General features: G+C 43.2%; 3 protein-coding genes across 6 annotated transcripts in view; 1 reads left to right on the top strand and 2 right to left on the bottom strand.

Moving 5' to 3' along the window:
• The window catches only part of LOC136713040 (citron Rho-interacting kinase), a 54,091-nt gene extending 51,442 nt beyond the window's left edge, over positions 1–2,649 (top strand). For both annotated transcript variants that reach the window (XM_066689933.1, XM_066689931.1), the window contains one exon: positions 634–2,649. In XM_066689933.1, the coding sequence (XP_066546030.1) occupies positions 634–657 (24 nt within the window). In that variant the 3' untranslated portion in view covers positions 658–2,649. The remainder of the gene's footprint in view (positions 1–633) is intronic.
• A 648-nt stretch (positions 2,650–3,297) lies between these two features.
• On the bottom strand, positions 3,298–11,463 carry prkab1a (protein kinase, AMP-activated, beta 1 non-catalytic subunit, a). Of its 2 annotated transcripts, none has more exons than XM_066689934.1 (8): positions 11,329–11,463; positions 10,315–10,525; positions 9,910–10,079; positions 9,698–9,791; positions 9,397–9,511; positions 7,617–7,750; positions 6,773–6,841; positions 3,298–4,695 (listed from the first exon to the last, which is right to left on the bottom strand). In XM_066689934.1, exons 2-8 carry the CDS (start codon positions 10,486–10,488, stop codon positions 4,618–4,620), a joined length of 834 nt encoding a protein of 277 aa, XP_066546031.1. In that variant the 5' UTR covers positions 10,489–10,525; positions 11,329–11,463; the 3' UTR covers positions 3,298–4,617. The 2 variants fall into 2 exon arrangements, with proteins under 2 accessions (XP_066546031.1, XP_066546032.1); XM_066689935.1 differs by having other exon boundaries at positions 3,429–4,695; positions 10,330–10,525.
• Positions 11,464–14,154: 2,691 nt separating this feature from the next.
• On the bottom strand, positions 14,155–19,812 carry LOC136712993 (transmembrane protein 233-like). 2 transcript variants are annotated; one of them, XM_066689878.1, is made up of 3 exons: positions 19,292–19,810; positions 16,139–16,273; positions 14,155–14,455 (listed from the first exon to the last, which is right to left on the bottom strand). In XM_066689878.1, the coding sequence occupies exons 1-3, from the start codon at positions 19,478–19,480 to the stop codon at positions 14,444–14,446; spliced, it is 336 nt and encodes a 111-aa protein (XP_066545975.1). In that variant the 5' UTR covers positions 19,481–19,810; the 3' UTR covers positions 14,155–14,443. The 2 variants fall into 2 exon arrangements, with proteins under 2 accessions (XP_066545975.1, XP_066545974.1); XM_066689877.1 differs by lacking the exon at positions 14,155–14,455 and adding an exon at positions 14,932–15,518 and having other exon boundaries at positions 19,292–19,812.
• Between the last annotated feature and the right edge of the window lie 3,547 nt (positions 19,813–23,359).

Below are 23,359 nucleotides of genomic sequence, written 5' to 3'. Positions count from 1 at the left end.
TTTTTAATTAGTCAGGGCACTGCGCCGGTCCTGTGAAATCCAACTGTAAGCAGTCATTGTTTCTGTATGTGGACTTCATGCTGCTAATAAAACTGATTTCTTCGTGATCGCACACAGCACTGAATAATGTAGTTGATGTGCATCTGATGCGAGGCAAGCACACATCTGCCCTTCTGAAAACAACGCATTTCCTTACTGGACACGCCAGTGGAAATCAATGGAAATAGCCTGTTAGATTTAGGGCTATTTGCTGTCCGAACCTTTTTCAGGAACGTGTGACGTTGTGATGAGGAGATACCATGCACTCGTGTTTGATCACTACAGCATGTGACAAATGGCTTATAAAAAACTGCAACTTTTCATGATCAAATTATTAATTACACAAAAATTGTAAGGATTTCTCTATTGAAACATTTATTTCTCCATTTTGTATGCATTCTAACAAAGAATGTTAAGATTTTGATTTTTTAAACTATTGCCAAATCGGTGAACATCCTGGTACATGTTTTGGGAGAATGACCCAAATATACACAAATACCTAGATAAACACATACAGACATATATTAAAACATAGATGTACAGATACATACTTATACAGTCCACCTGAACCTGCTGTCTCTCTCTCTCCTCCAGGTGTGGGACCAGTCCTCTGTATGAGTCTCTCCCTCCCTCTGGTCCACACACTCCCTGCCCCCCTCCTCTCTCCTGCTCTCCAGCCCAGATCCTGAGAGAGGACGCACAACACCCCCCACTCCTGCCCCCCAACCCCACACGCACACACACACAAGCATTAAAACAGTGAGGAGGAAGCCGGCCATTCTGGATGCCACAGGGATGCCATGACTGGGCAGCACCAGTCTGTGCAGTCGTCGCTGCGTCAGCCTGGCCCGGAGGAGACGCGGCACTCAGAGCAGCTGGGCTGCTGTGGGAGAGTGCGAGACCGGGATGAACTTGTTTCAGGAGAGGACCACAGTCCAGAGCTACGAGGAGGGGGTGACAGCCACAACACTGCGCACACCAGCGGCCTGAGCTGCTCTGATGCGCTTCGAGGGACCCGGCGAGCCCAGAGCCCCAGGCAGGCTTCAGGTTGTTTTAGACATGTTTGTGTAGCAGTGTTCTGTGTGCAAGTGTGCGTGTGCGTCTGTAATACAAGAGTGTTTCCCTGACCACCGCGACATCGCAGCCCCCTCACCGAGACTCGAGCTGCTCCAACTCCCATGCCCGAATCCCAGTAAACTCCTGGCTGCCGCGCCCCCGCAGGGCAGGACCACAACACTAACAGGGCTGACTGTGTGACGCCATCATTACATTATGATTATGATTATGATGATGAGCGCGTGGCATTGTGTACTGTAATAGTGTACCACATGTCCATCTCGATGCTTAAACCTCCGATTGCTATTTTTGTAATTATCATTAGAAAAAATAAGTATTAAATGATTGTATGAAGTGTTCAGCGTGGTGGTCAGTGTTTTACACGTCTGACCCCCAAGTCCCCGGCATCACGCACAGAGCCGCCCCCCCGCACGCCTGTCTGACCCGGCCCAGCTGTGCCCAGAGCACGTCTTTCTAACCGTACTTGACCTACAGCACTGTACATAGATTCCTGACGTTTTTATAGTTGCAAAAGAGAATATTAAGATGGGGAAAGAACCAAGTCTATTTTTTATTAAAAAGTGTTTCTTATCTATACTGTCATTCAGAGTGTTGCACTGCTTCCTATTAATACACAGTCCTACACCCACATCACTACTATTGTTCTTGTTATCACTGATTTCCCTCTCCCTCTGTGCTTGCTGATGCTCATGGAAGGAGCGCTGGGAGACATTATTTTGCCGTTTTATTTCTTGTGACTGTTTCTTCTCTTCCTTTCTGTCAAGGATTTTGTTTTTGTCAGTCAGTTGACCTGTGCAAGCTTTACTCCCTCTAGTGCACTAAACCGGTATTGCAGAAGGACTGATTTAATAAATAACACAATCGCTCTTCATCTGTTTAGCTGGGCGCTTCCGTACGATGTATAATAATGAAAAATAAAATATTAAATGTGGTTTTGTTGTAGTTTTTGGAAACAAAGGTAAATACAAAGCATTATTTTTTATTTTATTCATATATATATATATATATATATATATATATATATATATATGATGATGATTTTTCCAATGCACAGACATGCAAGGAATATGGTAATATCGGCAAAACATTTTCTTCAGTTTTGTGCGTGAGAAATTAATTCCAGTAACTACGATTTTGGTTGGATTTGTTTTATATTTGCTACTATTGTAAAAGCTTTATTTCATTGTGAGATTAGGAGTAATATACTGCAACATGTTTTAATACAAAATACTTGGGGGGAAAAAATCTAATTAAAAAAAAAAAAAAACATTTCAGTGACCCAATGCACTTGTAAAGTGGCACTATTACGCATGTGAACTGTTACCTTTTTTTATTCACACCCATATTTTTAGTTTTCTTGATTTGTTTGAACTTTTTTGTTTTGTCTTCAATCTTTTTTTTTTTAGTAATTTTGTTAAATTGTGCATTCAAAGAAATTGTTACATATCGTTAACTGCTAAAAAGAGGACAACGGGCTTTCCTTGTAGATTTTTTTAAATGTACAAAATATATTAAATATATGACTGAATTATTGCATGGTATCTTAGTGCATTATTTCCTTAAGCTCATGTAAATTTATTTGCACTGACACGCAAACAGCCTGACATTTGCACCACAGGCTGGCTTAGTCGATGCACAAGTCCCGGGCTCCCAACCCTCACGTCCTGCTTTTCTGTCTATATAAAGTGGCAGTCAGACCTGGAGACCACATCCACACGCATGTACGCACACGTGTGTAAAAGACATACAACCGGTTGCTTAGTCAGTTTGTGCTTTGTGTTTTCAAGCACACATGATCTTAACACACTCAGGCCACAACGCACTGGCATCTCGATCTTTAGTAGCCTAACACTGGGAATAACTGAGTCAATTGAATGAATAATTTCCTAAATTGGAGCCTGTTCATTATTTTTAACAGTTTTAAGTGAAGTATAAAATTGTATAAGGAAATTATTAAGGAACCAACTTTATATTTGGTACAAAATTTAAAGATTCAGATGTAATCAAATTACTTCAATTAAGTAAATGAGAGCTCAGTTGGAACACAAAGCAGTGGGGCAGCTGTTCTGCAGGACCAGGCTTGAGCACTACTGGGTCAGGGGTCTGCAGCGCACAGCCGCCATGGCGACCCGAGATGTGCTGGTACTCATTTTGCAGAACTTTATAACACTACATCAAGTGGGAATTATCAGTAACACTTTATATTACAGTGTCAATAATAAATGATTTGTAGATAGTACATGAGAGTTATGAACCATTAATAATTCAATTTATAAATGATCAATAAACCTTTTTAAACAAGTACAACAAAATATGGTTTTGGGAGCTTCCAAAAAGCTATTTATTGATAATTTATAAATGGAATTATATTTGGATGCAGTTACACACAATCGCGCTGGGCACATGTAATCACTGGTGTCTTTGATTTAGAACCTATCAGTGTGTAACCACTTCATGTCCAGCAGCAATTGCACACTGGACACATTAGGACTGTCTCAACACATTATACGCACACAGGTAATCACAACAGAAGATGTTTGGTTGCACATTTAATATCTTTTTTTTTTTTTTTTTTAAGACAACAATTCAAGCATTTCCATTTATATTCAATTAGAAACTGCCTATTGGTTTTGTATAACTAAATTCATTACTAATTCTGTTCAACAGAGATTGGTGATGTGAATGTGTCATATGTACAGTATTTAATGCCCAAATAGGATCTATATTTTAACTAGAAAAGGCTTTAAATCTATTGCCAGATCTGCGATATTAAATATGAAACATAGTAATGCAATTTAAAAAAAATGCACCACTAAGATTTAATACTTTCGATTAGTGTGAGTAAAAAATTTATATATATATACGTATTTGTACTTTAATCCATGAGAAAATCCTTAATGATATTGAGACTAAATTATAAGAGGTTTGTCTTGGTGCCTGGCCCCCTGTCTACATGAAGAGGGTCCACTGAAAAAAGTCACGTTTCACACAAAAATGAAATCAATAGAGAGTGTAACTCAGTAGTTGTCCCAGAAACCTGTGCCTGTGGGATTAGGGAGCGCTGCACAGTGCAATAACCCGCAACTCAGCACTACTGGCACACAGAGCGCAAAACACCAGCACACCTGTCCTGACCCCAGCCCTTCCACACCTGCCCCCACCCTCTGCCCTGCTCAGATTGTGACGGCGCTCGTTAATTGCAGAATTAACAGTTGATACAATTACACAATAAAAGGGGTGGGTGCACCAGGGGTCAGGGGGAGGTGGGGTGTGGGGGTCACTGTCAGTCTCCGCCCATCTCATCACCTCACCCGACATGGAATGCCCACAGAAACGGACGGAGTTGGCAGGTGTTTCGTTGTTTTGTTTTGTCGTTTTGTTCAGAACCAAAAAGATTCCTTGCTGGCAGTAAAAAAAAAAAAAAAAAATCTGGTTGCACCTTCCACACTGCCTCTCTCTTCTGGAGGGTCGTGACAGGGTCGTGGAGAGGTCGTGCTGGGGTCATATTGGTTTGTACAGCAGTGTGGTCACATACTTCTTCTTGTAGCGGTGAGTGGCACTGAGCACCATCACTCCATCCTGAGAGGGAGAGAGGGAAGGGGAAGCAGTAAAAGCTCTGTGATATGAAGCTGCTCGTAACTCTGACTCACAATCTCCTCCATGTCTACCACTTTATTCCCTTTAAGGTTCCAAAATAAACTGTAAGGCCACGTTCATCATCATCACACACCTACAGACTAGAGCACCTATGTTTAGTCATTAATACGTACATAGAGGACTGAACGGTACTGTTTGAATAAAAGACCCACACATCTACAGTGAGGGAAAAAAGTATTTGATCCCCTGCTGATTTTGTACGTTTGCCCACCGACAAAGAAATGATCAGTCTATAATTTTAATGGTAGGTGTATTTTAACAGTGAGACAGAATAACAACAACAAAATCCAGAAAAACGCATTTCAAAAAAAGTTATAAATTGATTTGCATGTTAATGAGGGAAATAAGTATTTGACCCCTTCGACTTAGTACTTTGGTGGCAAAACCCTTGTTGGCAATCACAGAGGTCAGACGTTTCTTGTAGTTGGCCACCAGGTTTGCACACATCTCAGGAGGGATTTTGTCCCACTCCTCTTTGCAGATCCTCTCCAAGTCATTAAGGTTTCGAGGCTGACGTTTGGTAACTCGAACCTTCAGCTCCCTCCACAGATTTTCTATGGGATTAAGGTCTGGAGACTGGCTAGGCCACTCTAGGACCTTAATGTGCTTCTTCTTGAGCCACTCCTTTGTTGCCTTGGCTGTGTGTTTTGGGTCATTGTCATGCTGGAATACCCATCCACGACCCATTTTCAATGCCCTGGCTGAGGGAAGGAGGTTCTCACCCAAGATTTGACGGTACATGGCCCCGTCCATCGTCCCTTTGATGCGGTGCAGTTGTCCTGTCCCCTTAGCAGAAAAACACCCCCAAAGCATAATGTTTCCACCTCCATGTTTGACGGTGGGGATGGTGTTCTTGGGGTCATTCCTCCTCCTCCAAACACGGCGAGTTGAGTTGATGCCAAAGAGCTCGATTTTGGTCTCATCTGACCACAACACTTTCACCCAGTTCTCCTCTGAATCATTCAGATGTTCGTTGGCAAACTTCAGACGGGCCTGTACATGTGCTTTCTTGAGCAGGGGGACCTTGCGGGCGCTGCATGATTTCAGTCCTTCACGGCGTAGTGTTACCAATTGTTTTCTTGGTGACTATGGTCCCAGCTGCCTTGAGATCATTAACAAGATCCTCCCGTATAGTTCTGGGCTGATTCCTCACCGTTCTCATGATCATTGAAACTCCACGAGGTGAGATCTTGCATGGAGCCCCAGACCGAGGGAGACTGACAGTTATTTTGTGTTTCTTCCATTTGCGAATAATCGCACCAACTGTTGTCACCTTCTCACCAAGCTGCTTGGCGATGGTCTTGTAGCCCATTCCAGCCTTGTGTAGGTCTACAATCTTGTCCCTGACATCCTTGGACAGCTCTTTGGTCTTGGCCATGGTGGAGAGTTTGGAATCCGATTGATTGATTGCTTCTGTGGACAGGTGTCTTTTATACAGGTAACGAGCTGAGATTAGGAGCACTCCCTTTAAGAGAGTGCTCCTAATCTCAGCTCGTTACCTGTATAAAAGACACCTGGGAGCCAGAAATCTTGCTGATTGATAGGGGATCAAATACTTATTCCCTCCTGAGATGTGTGCAAACCTGGTGGCCAACTACAAGAAACGTCTGAACTCTGTAATTGCCAACAAGGGTTTTGCCACCAAGTACTAAGTCGAAGGGGTCAAATACTTATTTCCCTCATTAACATGCAAATCAATTTATAACTTTTTTGAAATGCGTTTTTCTGGATTTTTTTGTTGTTATTCTGTCTCTCACTGCTAAAATACACCTACCATTAAAATTATAGACTGATCATTTCTTTATCATTGGGCAAACGTACAAAATAAACAGGGGATCAAATACTTTTTTCCCTCACTGTATATATACACATAAACATATATGTATATATATATATATGTATGTGAATGTATGTGGGTGTGTGTATATATACACACATATATATATATAGACACATACATTTAACTGTCTCATATGCAGGTGATAGACTCCACCCTCACCTTGATTGACAGAGCATACAGGTGGTTGAGCATCACGTGGTTGGGCTCGGGCAGCAGGGCGGGGTCACACTGAGAGGAGCAGAAGCAGTTTAATTATTGGGAACACTATTTGTGTTATTTTACTTATAAATATAAATAATTAAAGTTAACATATAACTAATATTCTTTAAAACTAACTATAATTAACACAAATATATTAAAATTGTAGCAGTAACAAACAACGGTGACAAGGAATGAGATCAAATTGGGAGCAAAATGATCATGAACAGTAAGACTCACAATTAAAAGCAACAACTGTAGTAGAGCAGTAGTCATGAAATGAAAAAGAACAGTAACCCACCAAGAGAACAAGAACAGGAACATTAGCAAAAGGAACCAGAACTGCAGAATAAATAAACTACACAAGAAGAGTAGAAATGTAAATACTATTTCACTAATATGATACACACTAGTTTAGGTGTGGCTGCTCCTGTTCATGTAATCTTGTTTGAGATTTGAGAAATTTGTGAAAGAACAAGGAATAAACAACGACGAAAAAAAACAAGGACAAAAGATCCAAGATGAGAGGAATAAAGGGATACAAACACAAAGGATGGACAGAAGAACAAGAACAATCAGTTACAAAAAGGACAAGAAGATGAAAAAAGACAAGAAGGAACAAGAACAAGGGAAATGAGCAGAAGAGAGAACAGGAACAAGGAAAGACGGGAGAATGAGAGAACATTATACATAAATATATATACAGTGAAAAAGAAGATATTTGTAAGGAGGGTGAGGGGAACATCAACTACAATAACTCAAATGGGAGGAGGGAGAGGATGGGAGGAGAGAGAGTGGAACTCACAGAGATGCCGGTGTCCTTGTTGAGGATGACTTGCAGCAGGTGGGGGGGCAGGATGGGGGGGGTTTTGAAGCGCTCCTCTGTCTTGGACACATAGGCCTCCTGGCGGTAGGGCCCCGGTGGCGAGCTGGACAGGTCTAAGAGCAACACACAAAACACACACTGCAGTACTGCCTCTGTCTGACGGGGGCGCTGTCTGCAAAAAGCACCGCCAGACAGGACCCAGCCCTGCTCACGTCTCCCTACGATACAACTTATCGTAGTATTTTCAAAATATTGTATGTTTGCAGTCTCCTTCGCCACGGCTAAACCGGATCCACAAGCACCCAACAATACACGATCCTCTCAAAAATACGCAATGGTCGCCGCCTGCCCTCGCTCAATAATTCAGTATCAGACCGCTACTTTAAAACCTAAACCTTTTATAAAAGTGCATGTAAAAACATATCACTATCCTTTCACACCAGTGATTAAAATATATGTTATGCAGTAGTTTGTAGTAAAAGACTACAAGTAAATGCAAAGCTGTATGTATTTTTAGTAATGATAAAGTTCATGCAATTAAATTTGCTTTTTTACATATTTTTAAATTAACTAAACTTTTTACTTTTCTGGGGGCCAGGATAAAAAATCTCATTTTAATGTGCTAGATATTTTTTATATAATATTTTTTCTCTTTCCTTGATACAGTGATGACATCAAACACTAAACAATAGCATTATAAGGTGAAAGTGTACATTTACATTTATTTGGAGTATTGCACAATACTAACAGATTGCGAGTTGTATCTTGATGGATGCAATAAATCTTAAAGCACTATTCAAATAAAGGTTAATATTTTTCTAACAGATATTGTGTCCATCATTGACTTGGAAATATGAAAATGATAAACAGTAGGCGAATATGTTTTTAATTTAATACATAATGACAGTGTTTATTAGTTATTTTATTATTACTTTATAGTAACTTTTACACATTATGTCCTATTAGAGGCATGTATTTATACAAAAATTATTCTTAATTTCCAAATAGGATTAAACGTTTGTGCCATGCTGAACTAATTTAAATATTGTATCGTAGATATCTTCGGAAAATATTATATTTATCAAAAACAGAAATTTTGATATTGTGACAACCTTACTCACACCCATGCCTTCCATAATGTGATGGTACTATATTGCATGATCATATTTAGTTTCAATTACTGTATTAAACTGCTAATATTGTGTTTTACTTTATTTAATTTAAATTAAAATCATGATTTATATGCACTTTAAAAACACACAACCAGACTAAGGTTGTCCAGCACATTCAAGTGGCTGAAAAGCATTAATAAACCACCATTAACTTGTACTTAAAAAATATTGATTCTCTAAAACTAACACAGGGATACTGGCCAAACTTCCCTCCATCCCATGTTGGATGATGTCTCATGGGGCGAACATGTACAAGAGCAGCTCTACACAACTACACTGCTGTAGCCTCGGTTCCTTCTCTTGTGTATTGCTGAGGTGCGTTTTTGTGAAACAATCCTGCCCCCAGGTGGCAGGCAAGGAGTATTGCACCTATCAGTCAAAAAGCTGCAGTGTCGATACTGTCATTAAGTAAACCGTAAGTGTTCATTAGTCTTATTTTAATGTTACTTAAAGTTATATATGAGTGTGTGGGTTTGTGTGTGTTATAATTAAACTGGCTTTATTTTCTAAACTGTGTTAAGAAGAAAAACAAGGGGATAAAAAGGTAAAGTGAGAGAGAGAGAGACTGGGGAGCAGCGCATTCCCACCTGACACATCAGAGCTCTTCTGGGAGTCGACCATCAGGGCGTCGAACACCTCGAAGTCGGTCGGCTTGACCTGGATCACATTATTGACTGTGCCCAGCTGGCTGGTCACCACGGGCTGCAGGGCACAAGCAGACGGACAAGGAGTGAGGGAATAGAAAGAGAGGTAAAGAAAGAGTAAGCTTGTTGTTTTTTTGAACTTCTAAATTCAAAAAGAACTGGGACTGTTTTTCCATTCTGGGGGGGAAAAAAAAGTGAAAGGCTCAAATACTCTTCCACTGCAAAGCTGGCACAGCGCACTCACCTCGGAGGGGTCGTGGGTCCACTGGCCATCCACATAGAATTTGTACTGGTGCTCACCCTCAGGCAGGTCCACTATGGCCACAAAATTATTCTGACTGTGGGGGAAGAGAGAGGGAGGGAGAGACGAACTGAGACACACAAGCAGAAAGAGAAGGGCCTACTCTCCTTTTTCTCATCCTCCTCCCACCTGCTCTCTTCTCCACTCCTCCTCACCTGCGGGTCAGTGGGATCTTGGAGACCCAGTTGTTGAAGGAGCCGGAGATGAAGACGTCTTTGGCAGCGCCGGTCCAGCGGAACACAGTGGGCCGGTCCTGGGCCGACATCTTCTCGTTGACCTCCAGGTCATGTTGCCAGGCCAGGAACTCCTCTTTCTCCAGGGGAGCCTAGCAGCCAGAGAGGGGGAGGAGAGCAGTGAGAGAGGGGAGACAGACACACACACAGATGAAAACAGAGACTACCCAAGTGACTGGTGTATATTAAATAGTCTCTCTCTCGATATATATATTATTTTCTTTTGCTTCTATGCTGCTCCTTCCTTCTCTATCCATGGTCCGCTCTGACAATCCTAACCTCCCTCCCTCTCTTCTCTTTCCTTAATACCCACTGCCCCTCTCTCACTCCTCTCATCTGCACCTTGATGTCCTCTCCATGGTACAGGTCAGCGTCCTCCGGGCTGTCCATCAGTATCTGGGGCCGCTCCCCCTCCTTGCCGTAGGCCCCCCTGCTGTCGCGCCGGTGCCCCTTCTCTCCCTGCCGCTCCAGCCCCGCCCGCTCGCTGCTCGTGTTGCCCATGGCAGTGGCCTGCGTCACTGGGTTCACCGGGTCACCACTGCCCAGACCATGGCGACAACGATGACAATCAGTACAACAAAGAACAAACATAACAGCAACAGACAGACAGACGTCCATCAATGAGAGAGAGACAGAGAGATATGACAGGGTGTGGAACAGAAGATCAGATTGACTGAGAAGGAGAGAAAGGACCCCCTGTCCCTGTCCCCCTCACTTCATAATTCATTACACATACAGATAAGTAATTGTACAGACAGACAGATAGATAGACTGGAACCCCCACCGCCACCCTCTAGCTTCAGCCAATAGTACAGAAAAGAAAAAGTGTTTTTCTTATAATAGACACTTTTAACTAAAAGTTAAATAATAATCATTAGGCCTATTGTATTATTATTATTATTATTATAGGCCAAACACCTAATATAACAAAATAAGGTGGCATTTAAGAAAAATACATAAGTTTCTCCCCCTATGTTTCCAATTTACTGAGAATACTAATACATACATTCATTCATTCATTCATTCATTCATTCATATATATATATATATATATATATATATATATATACATACACACACACACACATATATATATATATATATATATATATATATATATATATATAGAGAGAGAGAGAGAGAGAGATATAGATATAGATACACATATAAATGAGCAACACCGCATCCATGTTTCCGATGTTTACAGGCGCTTATGGGCACTGAGAGTCAGGGAGCTAGAGTCGCTGGCAAAGTACAGCACCGCCTCACAAAGGCCCTGATATTACCGGCAGAGACACAGAGACACGCCGGCAGTGTGGGAGATACACGTTGCTGCTGTACCTTGTTTTCCGTCCGTTTCCGCGTCCTCCGGTGGGTTTGTTTTCCTATTTCGCCATTCCTGCGTCTCGGTGCCGAGTAACCTTCATACCCCACAGCGGACCCGCCTCCACTTCCTGCTCCCCGCTCAGCCGCTGCATTCCCGGTACGGCGGCTCTGCTTGGACAAACACAACGCAACACTGCCCAGACCACGCCAGAGCGCCTCGGCTAAACTGACGTTGCAGATATTTCGGGCCAGTAGATGATGATGATGATGATGATGATGTATCACTGCTTCTGATATACATGTCCTTATTCTAATTTACATAGTAACTTGGACAACAACCTACCTGGCTGGTTCATAACAAAGTATTTTCAGATATTTATAACTAATTATACAATCAAAAAGATAGAACGTATTCAACATGGACAAACATATTGCAATCATTCCAGTTATTATACATGCAAACTTCACTTGGATTAGATTTTCAGTTAAACACCCACTGATACATGTGTTTCATTCAAGGCTCTCTGAACGTGAACAGCTTTTCTTAATGGAGCCATATTGCATCTGTTTTAGTATTTATTAATGAAGCTATATGGAATCAGTTTCCATCTATCCATGCATCCATTTTTGAAACCGCTTATCCTGGTGAGGGTCGCAGGGGGTATCAGTTTTAATATTTATTAATGCAGTGATATTATATTAGTTTTTTCACAAGTATGGGGGCCCGGCGTGAGACAGGGCGGTCAACAAATTTGTTGAAACTCATAATTGTTCCTCTCCACAGAAATATTTAGTAAAATATTGTTTATTTGTATTTTACATTTTCTTCACATAAAATAATTTTCATCATTTTCAATTTTCATTTCATAAACAAAAGCAAATACATAACAAAACTCAAAACATCAATTCCAATAAACAAATAAAAAAACAAGAAAATAATCACAAAATACTTTCTAAAACACAAATGAATCAGTTCTCTAGAAAAGGATCTTTCAGTCATGGTGGTGTTCTTTCCTCTGCTTTCCAGTGCTGTTCTTGCGTTCTGGGCCGGCTCTTGCCACTGGTGTAACTAACTTCCCTCTCTGCAGGCTGTGGTTCACCGCGCCGGCACCATCGTGATCTGGGGGTGTTCTCCAGGAGTTTCATGCAAATAAGAGACGGGAGATAAGGCTGGAAGGCGATTGGTGGGGAGAGAATTATCACGACAGCCCAGCACAGAGAGTGTTGCTCTGTCACTCATTATTCTCCTCATGCCAATAAAGCAATTGCAACTGCAGGTGCTAGTGACATTGCAGATGTGCCCATAGTGTAATAGGGACAGTGCACAGGGAAGAACACTGCACACCTATCGCCTAATGTTTTTATAAATCAGCTGCCCTGAGCACACACAACACAGCCCAATCCAGCCCAGCTCCATGCCAGCATAGACCAACAGCTGCACTAAATGTAGCTGCTGTTGGCTATAAGATTACATATCAGAATACAGGATCCTCCAGAGTCGGCAGAATGCAGGGAGAGCGAGGGAGAGGGGGAGGAGGGGAGGGGGAGAGGGAGCTGAAGAGATCAGGGTGAGAGATGGGGGGATCAGAGGGTGATCAGGAGGGGGGCACTGTGAACAGGGGCCAGAGGCGAGTCCAATGATACACACCCGGCAACTGTGCCTGCCAGTAACCCACAGGATGGAGCAACTGGCATTTCTCTCTCTGCATCTGTCTCACACCTCACACTGTCTCTCTCCCTCTCTCACACTCTCTCTCTCTCTCTCTCACACACACACACACACAGCAGCACCATATAAAGCAGCACAACGGGTCCAGTTTTTCTACCATTTATTAAAACATACATTCGTAAACCCATTTTTTAAAAATCCATGATTTTAGTTAAAAACACAATGCCTTTGTAAAAACACCACACACAAGGAACATTTGTTTTTGTACTTTTAAAGGAATTAGAACAACAGTCAACAATTTATCAGCATTAAGGCGTAGTGCAGTCTGAGGTTCGACAGTCACAATGACAGGGCAGCTGGACAATCCTGGTCCTGGAGATCCAGACTTCGCACAGGTCTCTTGCATTGTGTTGTGTTGGTGAAAATAATAATTCTTATAATAACTTCATCAAGAGTCACCGCCCTAATCCCAGGACCACACTGGCCCACTGAACTGAGAAAATCACTTGCTAAAATCATAATAAAAAAGGAAAAAGACACATACACTGTTGCACATCTTTTAAGCGGTGACTCTCAGAAGCTGCCGGACTGTGGCTCCCCAGGGCCAACATCGGGCCAGCCCCTCCCCATTGTCTGTAGTATGGCAGCACAGTAGCACAGTACACAGAGTAATGACATCTATCTGGACAACTGCTATGCAGGTACACTCAGTATAACACACTCATAGTGCGAAACCCACCCCCCAAGGCCCCTTGAGCTCCAGAGCCCTGCAGAGATGGACAGTCGTTCGAGGCCACAGGGCAACAGACATCTTCATGAGGACCGGGTTCTGTATTGTGACGGCTGTTTGTTTTGTGGCATTTGACCACACTTAGATTGTTCCTACCTTCACCTTTCACCTGTCATTGTTAATGTTTTTTTTTAAGTTTGTTTTGTTAAACGTCATTCACCTTAGAATAATAACATTAACAACAACAATAATAATAATAACAACAAATATAATAATTCATTATGGCCTAGCATCCCTTTTTAAAGGTCTCAGAGGGTACCAAAACTTCAGGAGCACAGGGACCACCCACCCGAACCCCCCTTTTCTCAAGCACACACCCCTCCCCCTCTCCGTCCCACTGCCCAATCCCACCCTACCCACACACACCCCATACCCCCCACTTTATAATAGTACAGTTGCACCTGCATCACATCACAGAGTCTGAAGACAAGAGCATAGCAGTTCATACAGACACAGAGAACAGCAATAGAGAAACAGACAAATCAGCAATGCATTATGGGGAGGGCCGGTGGCAGGCTGTGAGGGGCCTGTCGGGGGGTCAATGGTTCCTTGCCCTCAGCGGGGTGGGGGTTAATGGAGTTCCACATACAGGAGGAAAGCATCTACCCCCCTCCACACACACAGACACACCGGCTGCAGGTTCTCCCATCATGACGTGGCTGCTCTGCTTCCTAAAGCTCTACCTACAACACACAGGGAAAGACAGAGACACACACAGAGACGGACAGAGAAAGACAGAGACACACACAGAAACGGACAGAGAAAGACAGAGAGACACATAGAGACAGACACAGAAAGACAGAGACACGCACACAGACAGAGACACGCACACAGACAGATACACACACAGAGACACATAGAAAGACAGACACACAGAGACAGATTCACACACAGACACAGAGACACACATTGCAACACATGCACACAGACACAGACATACAAGGAAGAAAATCAGTAATTAGTTTTTATATACAAATGTCTACAAAATGCATTGTTTGTACTGTATTTGATACATAAGACATGTTAAGACATGCATATTATAGGCTACATATATATATATATACATGAATATATATATATATATACATGAATATATATATATATATATATATATATATATATATATATATATATATATATATATATATATATATATATATATTCATTTTCATCCCATCCAAAACTGAACAAGAAACATTGTTTTACAACATTGACATCTCCCTATACTGACCCACTGATCCACACAGCCCTAACTTCCATCAGACAAAATTCGTTTTTGCGTTTTCCTTGCCCTTGACATAAATCCCCCAGCTGTCAACCATACATTAAATATATACATGAAATGAACACTCATATCCATTTGGAAAACTCACATATTTATGATATATTTTCATATATTTATAATATATTCTAAAAAGATGGCAAACAAATGAAAACATATAATCTATATTATATCGCACATAGATGAGTTTTCTGTATGGGCTCAGCATTCAGGGGTGCAAATTCAAGGCTGTACAGGACACAGAGTGGACTCTGTGAGAAGGGAAGAAAAAAATAAACAAAAATAAAAAAATAAAAGACTCAGGAGTGGCTTTTGAGGGCAAGGCGTTTCGCGTTGTGCCTTTCTCAAGGAACGGAGTGAGAGCTTGGTGTCTGTCTGTCTGTGTGTCTGTGTATCTGTCTGACGGGGTAGTCTAGTCTCTGGGGAGATCGTTTGACCTTGCAGTTTGGAGGTCAGATAGCATGCTGGGGAGTTAAAGAGAAACACATATGATTAGATGTCTGACTGACTCCACCCTCCCAACATACACACTCACACACATGCCCACACACTCACAGTTGTGACACCAGTATAGCACTGAGATGCCATGCTGTTTGCAAGGATGATGGATGACAGGAGATGATTCATTGCAGTGCATACAGCATGCTGGACACACAGGGCTGGGTATACAGAGTGGACACACAGAGTAGACACACACTGCTGGACACAGATGGACTGGCAACAATGTCTGCATACAAAGACTGTGCACAGAGACTGAGCATGAGGACTGGACACACAGGGCTGAGCATGCATGTGAAGTGTGTGTGCAGTGTGTGTGTGCAGTATGTGTGTGCAGTATGTGTTCAGTGTGTGTGCAGTGTGTGTGTGCAGTGTGTGTGTGCAGTGTGTGTGTGCAGTATGTGTTCAGTGTGTGAAGTGTGTGTGCAGTGTGCGCACAGTGTGTGTGCGCAGTGTGTGTGTGCAGTGTGTGAACTGTGTGCGCAGTGTGTGCGCAGTGTGTGCATAGTTTGTGCGTAGTTTGTGTGCAGTGTGTGTGTGCTGTGTGTGTGCAGTGTGTGCGCAGTGTGCAGGGTTGGGCTCGTACCGTAGTAAAGTGCACTGTGCAGTAGATGGTGATGACCAGAATGCCGATGATGATGGAGGCGATGGCCACATACAGAGCATTGCGGCCCAGGCGCTCAGAGCCCTCCACATCACCCTGGTTATAACTGCTCACAGACTGCAGAGAGGGAGAGAGAGAGCAGAGAGAGAGGGAGGTTATAGAGTGTGTGAGAGAAAAAGAAACAGAGAGATGGAGACACATATATACATACAAATATATATACTGTATACATGCATATGTGTCCATTCTTGCATTAACCAATTCAGACCAAGCCCTGCTTGCCAAGGCAAGCTCATTCCATCACTGCTCTACCACTGCCGCTCCCTCCCTCCCCCTCCACTCACCTGCTTTTGTCCCACCGCAGAACTGTCACCGGTGCAGGTGGGGAGGAGCGGGTACTGAGGGAGCTGAATAACTGGACTATTGATTTACTTGTTTGTTGGTTTATTTGTAACTTCCTTGCAACAGCCCTGACACAAAGTACTTTTTTAATTATGTATGTAGGTATTTATGTATGTATTATTGTTAATTGCTTTATGTGTTTATTTCCTTTTTTCCAACAGCACAGCAACAGCATTAATCCCTGTGTGTATATTTGTGTAATTATTTAATGTTGTTTTTATTTGATATTAAAGTCAGTAGAGAGCTGATGACTCACAGCACAACCATTCATTCTGCTTCTGTTACTCAGGGTCTCAGAGCTGTGTGTGTGTGTGTGTGTCAGTGTCAGTCAGCGTGTGTGTGTGTGTGTGTGTGTCAGTCAGTGTGAAACCAAGGTGTTGCTCTGCAAACAACTCTACAAGCTCAAAACTCTGGTTGAGGCAGCCCTGGGGCAGCCCCTCGCACTCCCAACACAGGTGCTCATGGGAGATTTTCCTTTTTTTTCTATTTTTTCGTATTTCTAAATTCGATTAATTGATTATTTTAATTGTTGGCAGAACGATTGACAAATTAACACAGGCACTCTCCTGTTCTCCTCCACGCTACAGAGTTTCTATCAGGAAACTTCCCAGGTGCCATAATACTGTCTGAGCAGCAGGGGTCGCCTGGTTCAAAATCCAGAATGAAGAAGAATTTATTGTCTAATGGCTGTTCTAAACACCTGACCACACAAGGTCCACACATGCCACACACACAGAGACACACACAACAAACACACTCACACTCACAACTTGGACACCCTGTTGCATGTACTCTGTATGGCCAGTGAGCCAGCCAGCTCCCCATTCCCAAACACACTTTAATTAGTAACTGTTGACACGCGTAGAAAATCCACATTTCTGAGGAGGTGCTCATAACAGCTCATAACATTACAAGAGCCTTTAAATATCCTTCCTGTGTCACCCCCCCCCACCCCATACCACCCCACACCACACCACCCCCTCCCTGTGTGCCCTGATGACACAAAGACGCCCAAAAGAATTCCCAAAGAGCATTAACGAGGAACGGACCAGAGGAAGTTCTTTGAGGTTGCGCGCTGCTCTGAAACCCAAGCCCTGCATTTCACAATCAAGGTGTTACACTGTTAAGATTCACCTGTTCTACGACTACGGTCTCCCAGTTCCATTTGAACTCCCCTGATAAGGGACCCCTTTCTCTGTGGGAAAAGTGAGGCTCACACACATTCACACACACAGGAAAAGATGCCCCGCCGCCCCTGCCCCTGTCTGTCCCACATTTAAGGAGCTCCTGAAATAGTTTGTGTGCGTGTGCGGCTCTCCCAGGCTGCTCAGGGGGCCAGCGCGGTGTTTAGAAGATATGAAACCTGGTCTCTGAAGCAGCTGTTCAGCTCATTACTGCAGCCTGTCAATCCCCCCCCCACCTCAAGATAACACTCACACCACCCAGAGTCTGTGCAGTAAGGGCACTGCTGCTTAACCCACGCCTGGCCCTGCTGTGCTCTGCCCTGGGAGCCACAGCCACATGAATTAAGGAATGCTGCAGTGGGGGGTGTGAGTGGAGGTTGTGAGGTCAGAGCACACTAATTTTACTATCAGCTCTAACACTAAAACTACCTTCATCTTTAGTCACAGGCTCCAGCTTCTATTTGTTATACTTTTATATATTGGCATGTCTCTTTGTTTGTTCATACACAAGTTAATTTCATTTTAATAGCACATGTATTTAGCGCATTGCATTATTTATGTATTGGTGTGTTTCTGTGTTTGCATGTCCTATTCCACATACTGCTTGGCAGTCTCAGGGGCTCAGACTGATTAGAGATTAAATACACTACCCCACTCGCTCAGCACACACCTGGCATCTGCACACTGGCAGCGGCACAGGTGCAAGGAACAGAGTGAGAATCACTGGTCAGGTGGGTGAGAGAGGTTTATGTTGGCCAGTCACGATTTCTGTTACAAACTATAAACCAGGGACTATACATCACGTCCCGGAATGCCACAGTCCAGTCCGGTCTGCTCCACTGCAGTTCAGTCCAGCGCATGAGAACAGTCCGGTGAAAGGCCTGGCTTTTCTAGAGTCACTCAGAGTGCGACTGGCGCAGACACCGAGACACACTGGGATCTGAACATGGGAGCTCCGACTCCAGAGCCAAAGTCTGCATCACACAGCAAAGCAGTGCTGGGCATCGCCTGCCCGCCCACCTGCCCGCCACACCCCTCTGCAGACCCACCTCTCTCCCTCACTCTGTGCCACCTACAATTTACAACATCAGCTACCTGCTACCTCACTGGCAGACTGCATAACTATGTTATTATATTATTATTATATGAATAAGCCCTTATTCATGGTGGCCTTCCAATTGTTACAATATCACCTTACTTTTACATGATACAGCTGGGTTTTTAGTGGAGCAGACTGGGTACAGTACCTTATCAAAGGTACAACAGCAGTGTCCCCAACCTGGGACTGAACCCACAACTTCCACTCAGGAGTCCAGAGCCCCGACCACTCCGGCACACTAGATATACATATTCCACACTCCACAGAAACCATATTAGCAAGGGAGCAAAATTCCCAGTGTCCCATTTACAGATTTTATCACAGTTTTAGCAGACATGTGTGTGTGTGTGGGGGGGATTAGGGTGCATGTGGGTGCGTAGGCATGCATGTGTTGGTACAAGGGCATGTACGTGGGTGCGTGTGGGTGCAAGGGCTTGCGTGGGTGCTCACCATCACAGAGAAGACCAGAGCCACGATGTTGACGGGGTAGGCGGGGCAGAAGCAGGTGAAGATGGTGAGAATGAGGTAATTCCGAGGGGGGGGCACTTCCGGGGCCTGCTCCTCCCCCTCCCCAGCCAGCTCCTTGTCCTGGTCCAGCGTGCTCTTCACATCGGAGGACACCACCGTGACGGACATCATTGGACCACAGGGGCCACACGCAGGGACGGGGGGGAGCAGAAGGGAGAGAGGGAAAAGGAGAAGGAGGAAGAGAAAGAAAAGGAGAAGATGAAAGAGAAGGAAGAGCAGAAGTAGAAAAAAAGAAAGAAAGAGGAAGAAGGAGAAACGGAATAAAATGAAAAAGATAAAAAGCAATAAAATAAAATAGTCCGGTGGTATGGAGGGAGGACGGAGGGGTACAGTCCAGCAGCAGATAGGTTTCTGGGACGGACGATCGGGGAGAAGTGACCCTCAGCTAGATGACACACTGAGACAGCTGACCTCCGTCTGACTGAAGAATATTATCCCTCCTCAGGGAGAGAGAGAGGGAGTAGGAGAAGGAGGGTGGGGAGGGTGTGAGAATGAGGGAGAGAGGGAGGGGGGTAGTGGAGAGAGGGTGAGAAGTACAGAAAGGGTGAGAGGGAGGGAAGAGAGAGAGAGGGGGAGAGAAAGGAGGAGGGAGGGACAGAGGGAGGGAGGAGTTGAGTGGGACAAGGAAGGAAGTTAAATGGTGAGAAAATTAAGGAGGGAGAGGGAGAGGGGGGGGAGAGAGAGTGGGGGAGAGATCTCAGAGCTCCATGCAGGCACGCATTAAACCACATTGGGCCCGGTGGCTATGATGTTTTTCTAGGACCCCTCTTCTAAGTACCCCCCCGCCCCACAATTATTTCCTTATATATTATGTCTGGAAATATGATATTATGTTAGATAGGTAGGTATGTATGTAGGCTAATTAGTTCCTGTATATACGCATATACACACACACACACACATATACAGCTCTGGAAAAAATTAAGAGTTAATCAATGTTAAGTGGTCTCTTAATATTTTCCAGAGCTGTGAATATGTTTGCCAGATTGGAGAAACGTTTTTGTCTGTAAGCCTACCAACAATGACACCTGTTCATGTTTTATAGTGAATCTATACTGTAGCCTATAGCCTACTGAAAGTGTTAACGATCAAACACAATGGAAATGCAATATGTACAATTGTTAATGCCAGAATGTATTCAATGCAAAATGTAATCATATAAAATATATAAAACAGTATCTTACTTCCATTTCACGATGAAGATCTTATAGTTGGTCGATGCTTGCAAACTCCAAACTCCAGTATTATATTTTCCCGGTTCTGTGAATTAAAACAATTCTAACCTGACACAATCTCTCTGACGCCTGATTGGTTATATTCCTTTAGGAGGCAGCAAGGCCGGTCCTGGACGATCTGCCCTAGGCAAGACAAAAAAATGCCGCCCCACACACACACATTTCTCAAAGTGTCTTGTTTGAATGCTGTTTGAAAATAATTACATCATAGACATCATCTTTAAATTCCCCTCTTTATCCTGATGTGGCCCAGCCTGCACTAATATATCGCGTAAAGATCCATTCATATATATTGGCCACTCACCGGGATCTTTAATGTTTTTCGTCTGGGAGTTGGATTGAGCAGCAGCACCACCACTGTCATCGGGGACGGGAAGACGAGTCTGAGTCATTCTTCTCCACACTGGCTGATGGACATTGCTGCACGCTGATAAATTTCAGCAGCAAATGTATTTGGTTTAGAGATTGTGCCTCTTTTCTCATTCGTTTTTTTTTTATATTCACTTTCTGATAGTTTTTGTCTCTTAGACATGGTAGCAAATTGATTCAAATCTCTATAGTTTACTTTTAGCAAAAAATATATCCACTATAGCTATCTAACGTTAGCAGGCTAGGTTAAGCTACTGCATTAATCAATAATCTTCTTCATCACACACAAACATAAAAAACAAAACAATCATTTAATTGGCAGATTCATTTTTATTAATGTTTCACAATTGGATAATCCCAAATAAACACACACAGGGCTGTGTTAAACCAATGGGCTACATGGGCTGAAGCCCAGGGCCCCGCTGTCCCTGTAAAGTCAAACTGATAACGGTTGGCTAATAAATAAAAACATGGACTAAACTAAACAATTTGCATTTTTTATACATTTTGTGTCCTTTTGGCATGCCATAGTTATTTGACGTAATTAAAAAATCTTATGCTAGCTATACCCACTAAGATGAGTAGCTAGCGGCAAACATGTCACGGAAATATGAGAGCGGTCCAAAAAAAAAAAATTCACTAAACTCAAACTAGATAAAGCCGAGGAGCTTATAAAAAGTACACCAAAACTAACTACATTGTTTAAAAGTCAGTGTCAGAAGAATGAAAGTGAGGAAGAGGAGCGAGCAGAGAGTGGTGAGTAGGTTAGCGCTGAGCCACAGCAGATGAGCAAAGTGAGAGCCAGACATGGCACTGCGAACTTAAGGCGGGAGAAACTTACGATACAGATCATGCAATTGCTAGTTCTGATACAGCATGTTGGGGTCCGATAACTGAGGAGGTGAGATCGCACTGGGTGAGCAAGGGTCCCCTTATTTGCCAGAATAAAGACAGTGATTTTTCCGCAAAATTCTACACAAACTTTCAGAAACCGTCTGAGGGAAGTTCATCTGTGTGCTCACCCTCCCCAGGGTCTTGACTGGTGTCATGGTCCCCTAGCGCTCCCCCTCTATCCCCACTAGGGGTCACCATTTCCCAGCCTTCTCCCTGCTCACATCAATCATTTACATTCAGGTCTACCATGTGCACTCTTGCTTCCAACCTTCTGTTCCTATTCGCCCTGCACCTCCCTACCTGGTTTCTGTTCCCCTTTATAATCCCCTCACTTCCCTCAGTCGGGGCGAAGTTTCGTCAGTGCCAACTGCGATTCCAAGCCCTGTTCCTCCGACCATCACCCGTGACCACGACCACGACCACGTCTTCGCCCAGCCCTTGTTTGCCCTGATCCACCGGTACCCGACCCACGCCTGTCCGACCATCCCGCGATCCAGCACTGCACTTGGGTCCCCTGTTCCCGAGCCCCCGAGGCAAACGTGACAACTGGACTGCAGTACCTTATTTGTTTAAGGTATCTGTGACCAACAGATGCACATCTGTGTTCCCAGTCATGTTAAATCCTTAGATTAGTATCAAATTAATTTCAATTGACTGCTTTCCTTATATGAACTGTAACTCAGTCAACTCTTTTAAATTGGTGCATGTTGCGTTTATATTTTTGTTCAGTATTAAAACATCAATAAATAAAATGCAACAGTGAAGACCCTGCTGTAGTACAATGTACTGTATCTCTCAGTCCACGCTTTTACATTATTATTATGATTATGTATTTATTAGCAGACACCCTTATCCAGGGCAACTTTCAAAACATAAGAGCATTATAAAAGTGCAATAGAGTATAAAATTACAGATCAAAACAGTACAAATTCAAAATTACATTAATGTTTAAGAAAATAGTTAATACAAGTATTACATCCTAGATTGTGAGCTAGTAATCGAAGACTTCTTATGTAGCTCAAAGGAAGAAGACATAGGGTAAATCAAAATAAACATGAGTACTAGCAATGTAAAAACAAGTTATATTATGAAAAATAGATATAAAGTGCAATTTTACAGTAGAACTGTGCCACGCAGGGGAATAACAACTAGGTTACAGGTATACTCTGAATACTCTGCAGTCCTGACTTCAATGGGAAGGCCGTTCCCATATAGGCATCTTGATCTTTCAATGCATTGGGTGTTATGCTGCACACTGGTTCAGTTCATTTAAAAAAATATAGAGGCGAAGTGTGCTGGAACAAACCCCCGGAGCCCTGCTGTGGAAGCTGGTGGAAGGGCTCAGTGGGTACTGGGTAGGTACTGGGTAGGAGTTTGAGATGGCATGTAGCCACAGAAGACAGGCCTCGAATGAAGCGCCTCTGGTTTGGTAACCTGTACGATGAGCAACGTAGGCAGGCCCAGCCTGAGAAAGACTGCAGTTTTAACAAAC

The sequence above is a fragment of the Amia ocellicauda genome, chromosome 17 (genome assembly GCF_036373705.1).
Source record: "Amia ocellicauda isolate fAmiCal2 chromosome 17, fAmiCal2.hap1, whole genome shotgun sequence".
In the NCBI taxonomy this organism is placed as follows: Eukaryota; Metazoa; Chordata; class Actinopteri; order Amiiformes; family Amiidae; genus Amia; species Amia ocellicauda.
This window is presented reverse-complemented; position numbering and strand designations above follow the sequence as displayed.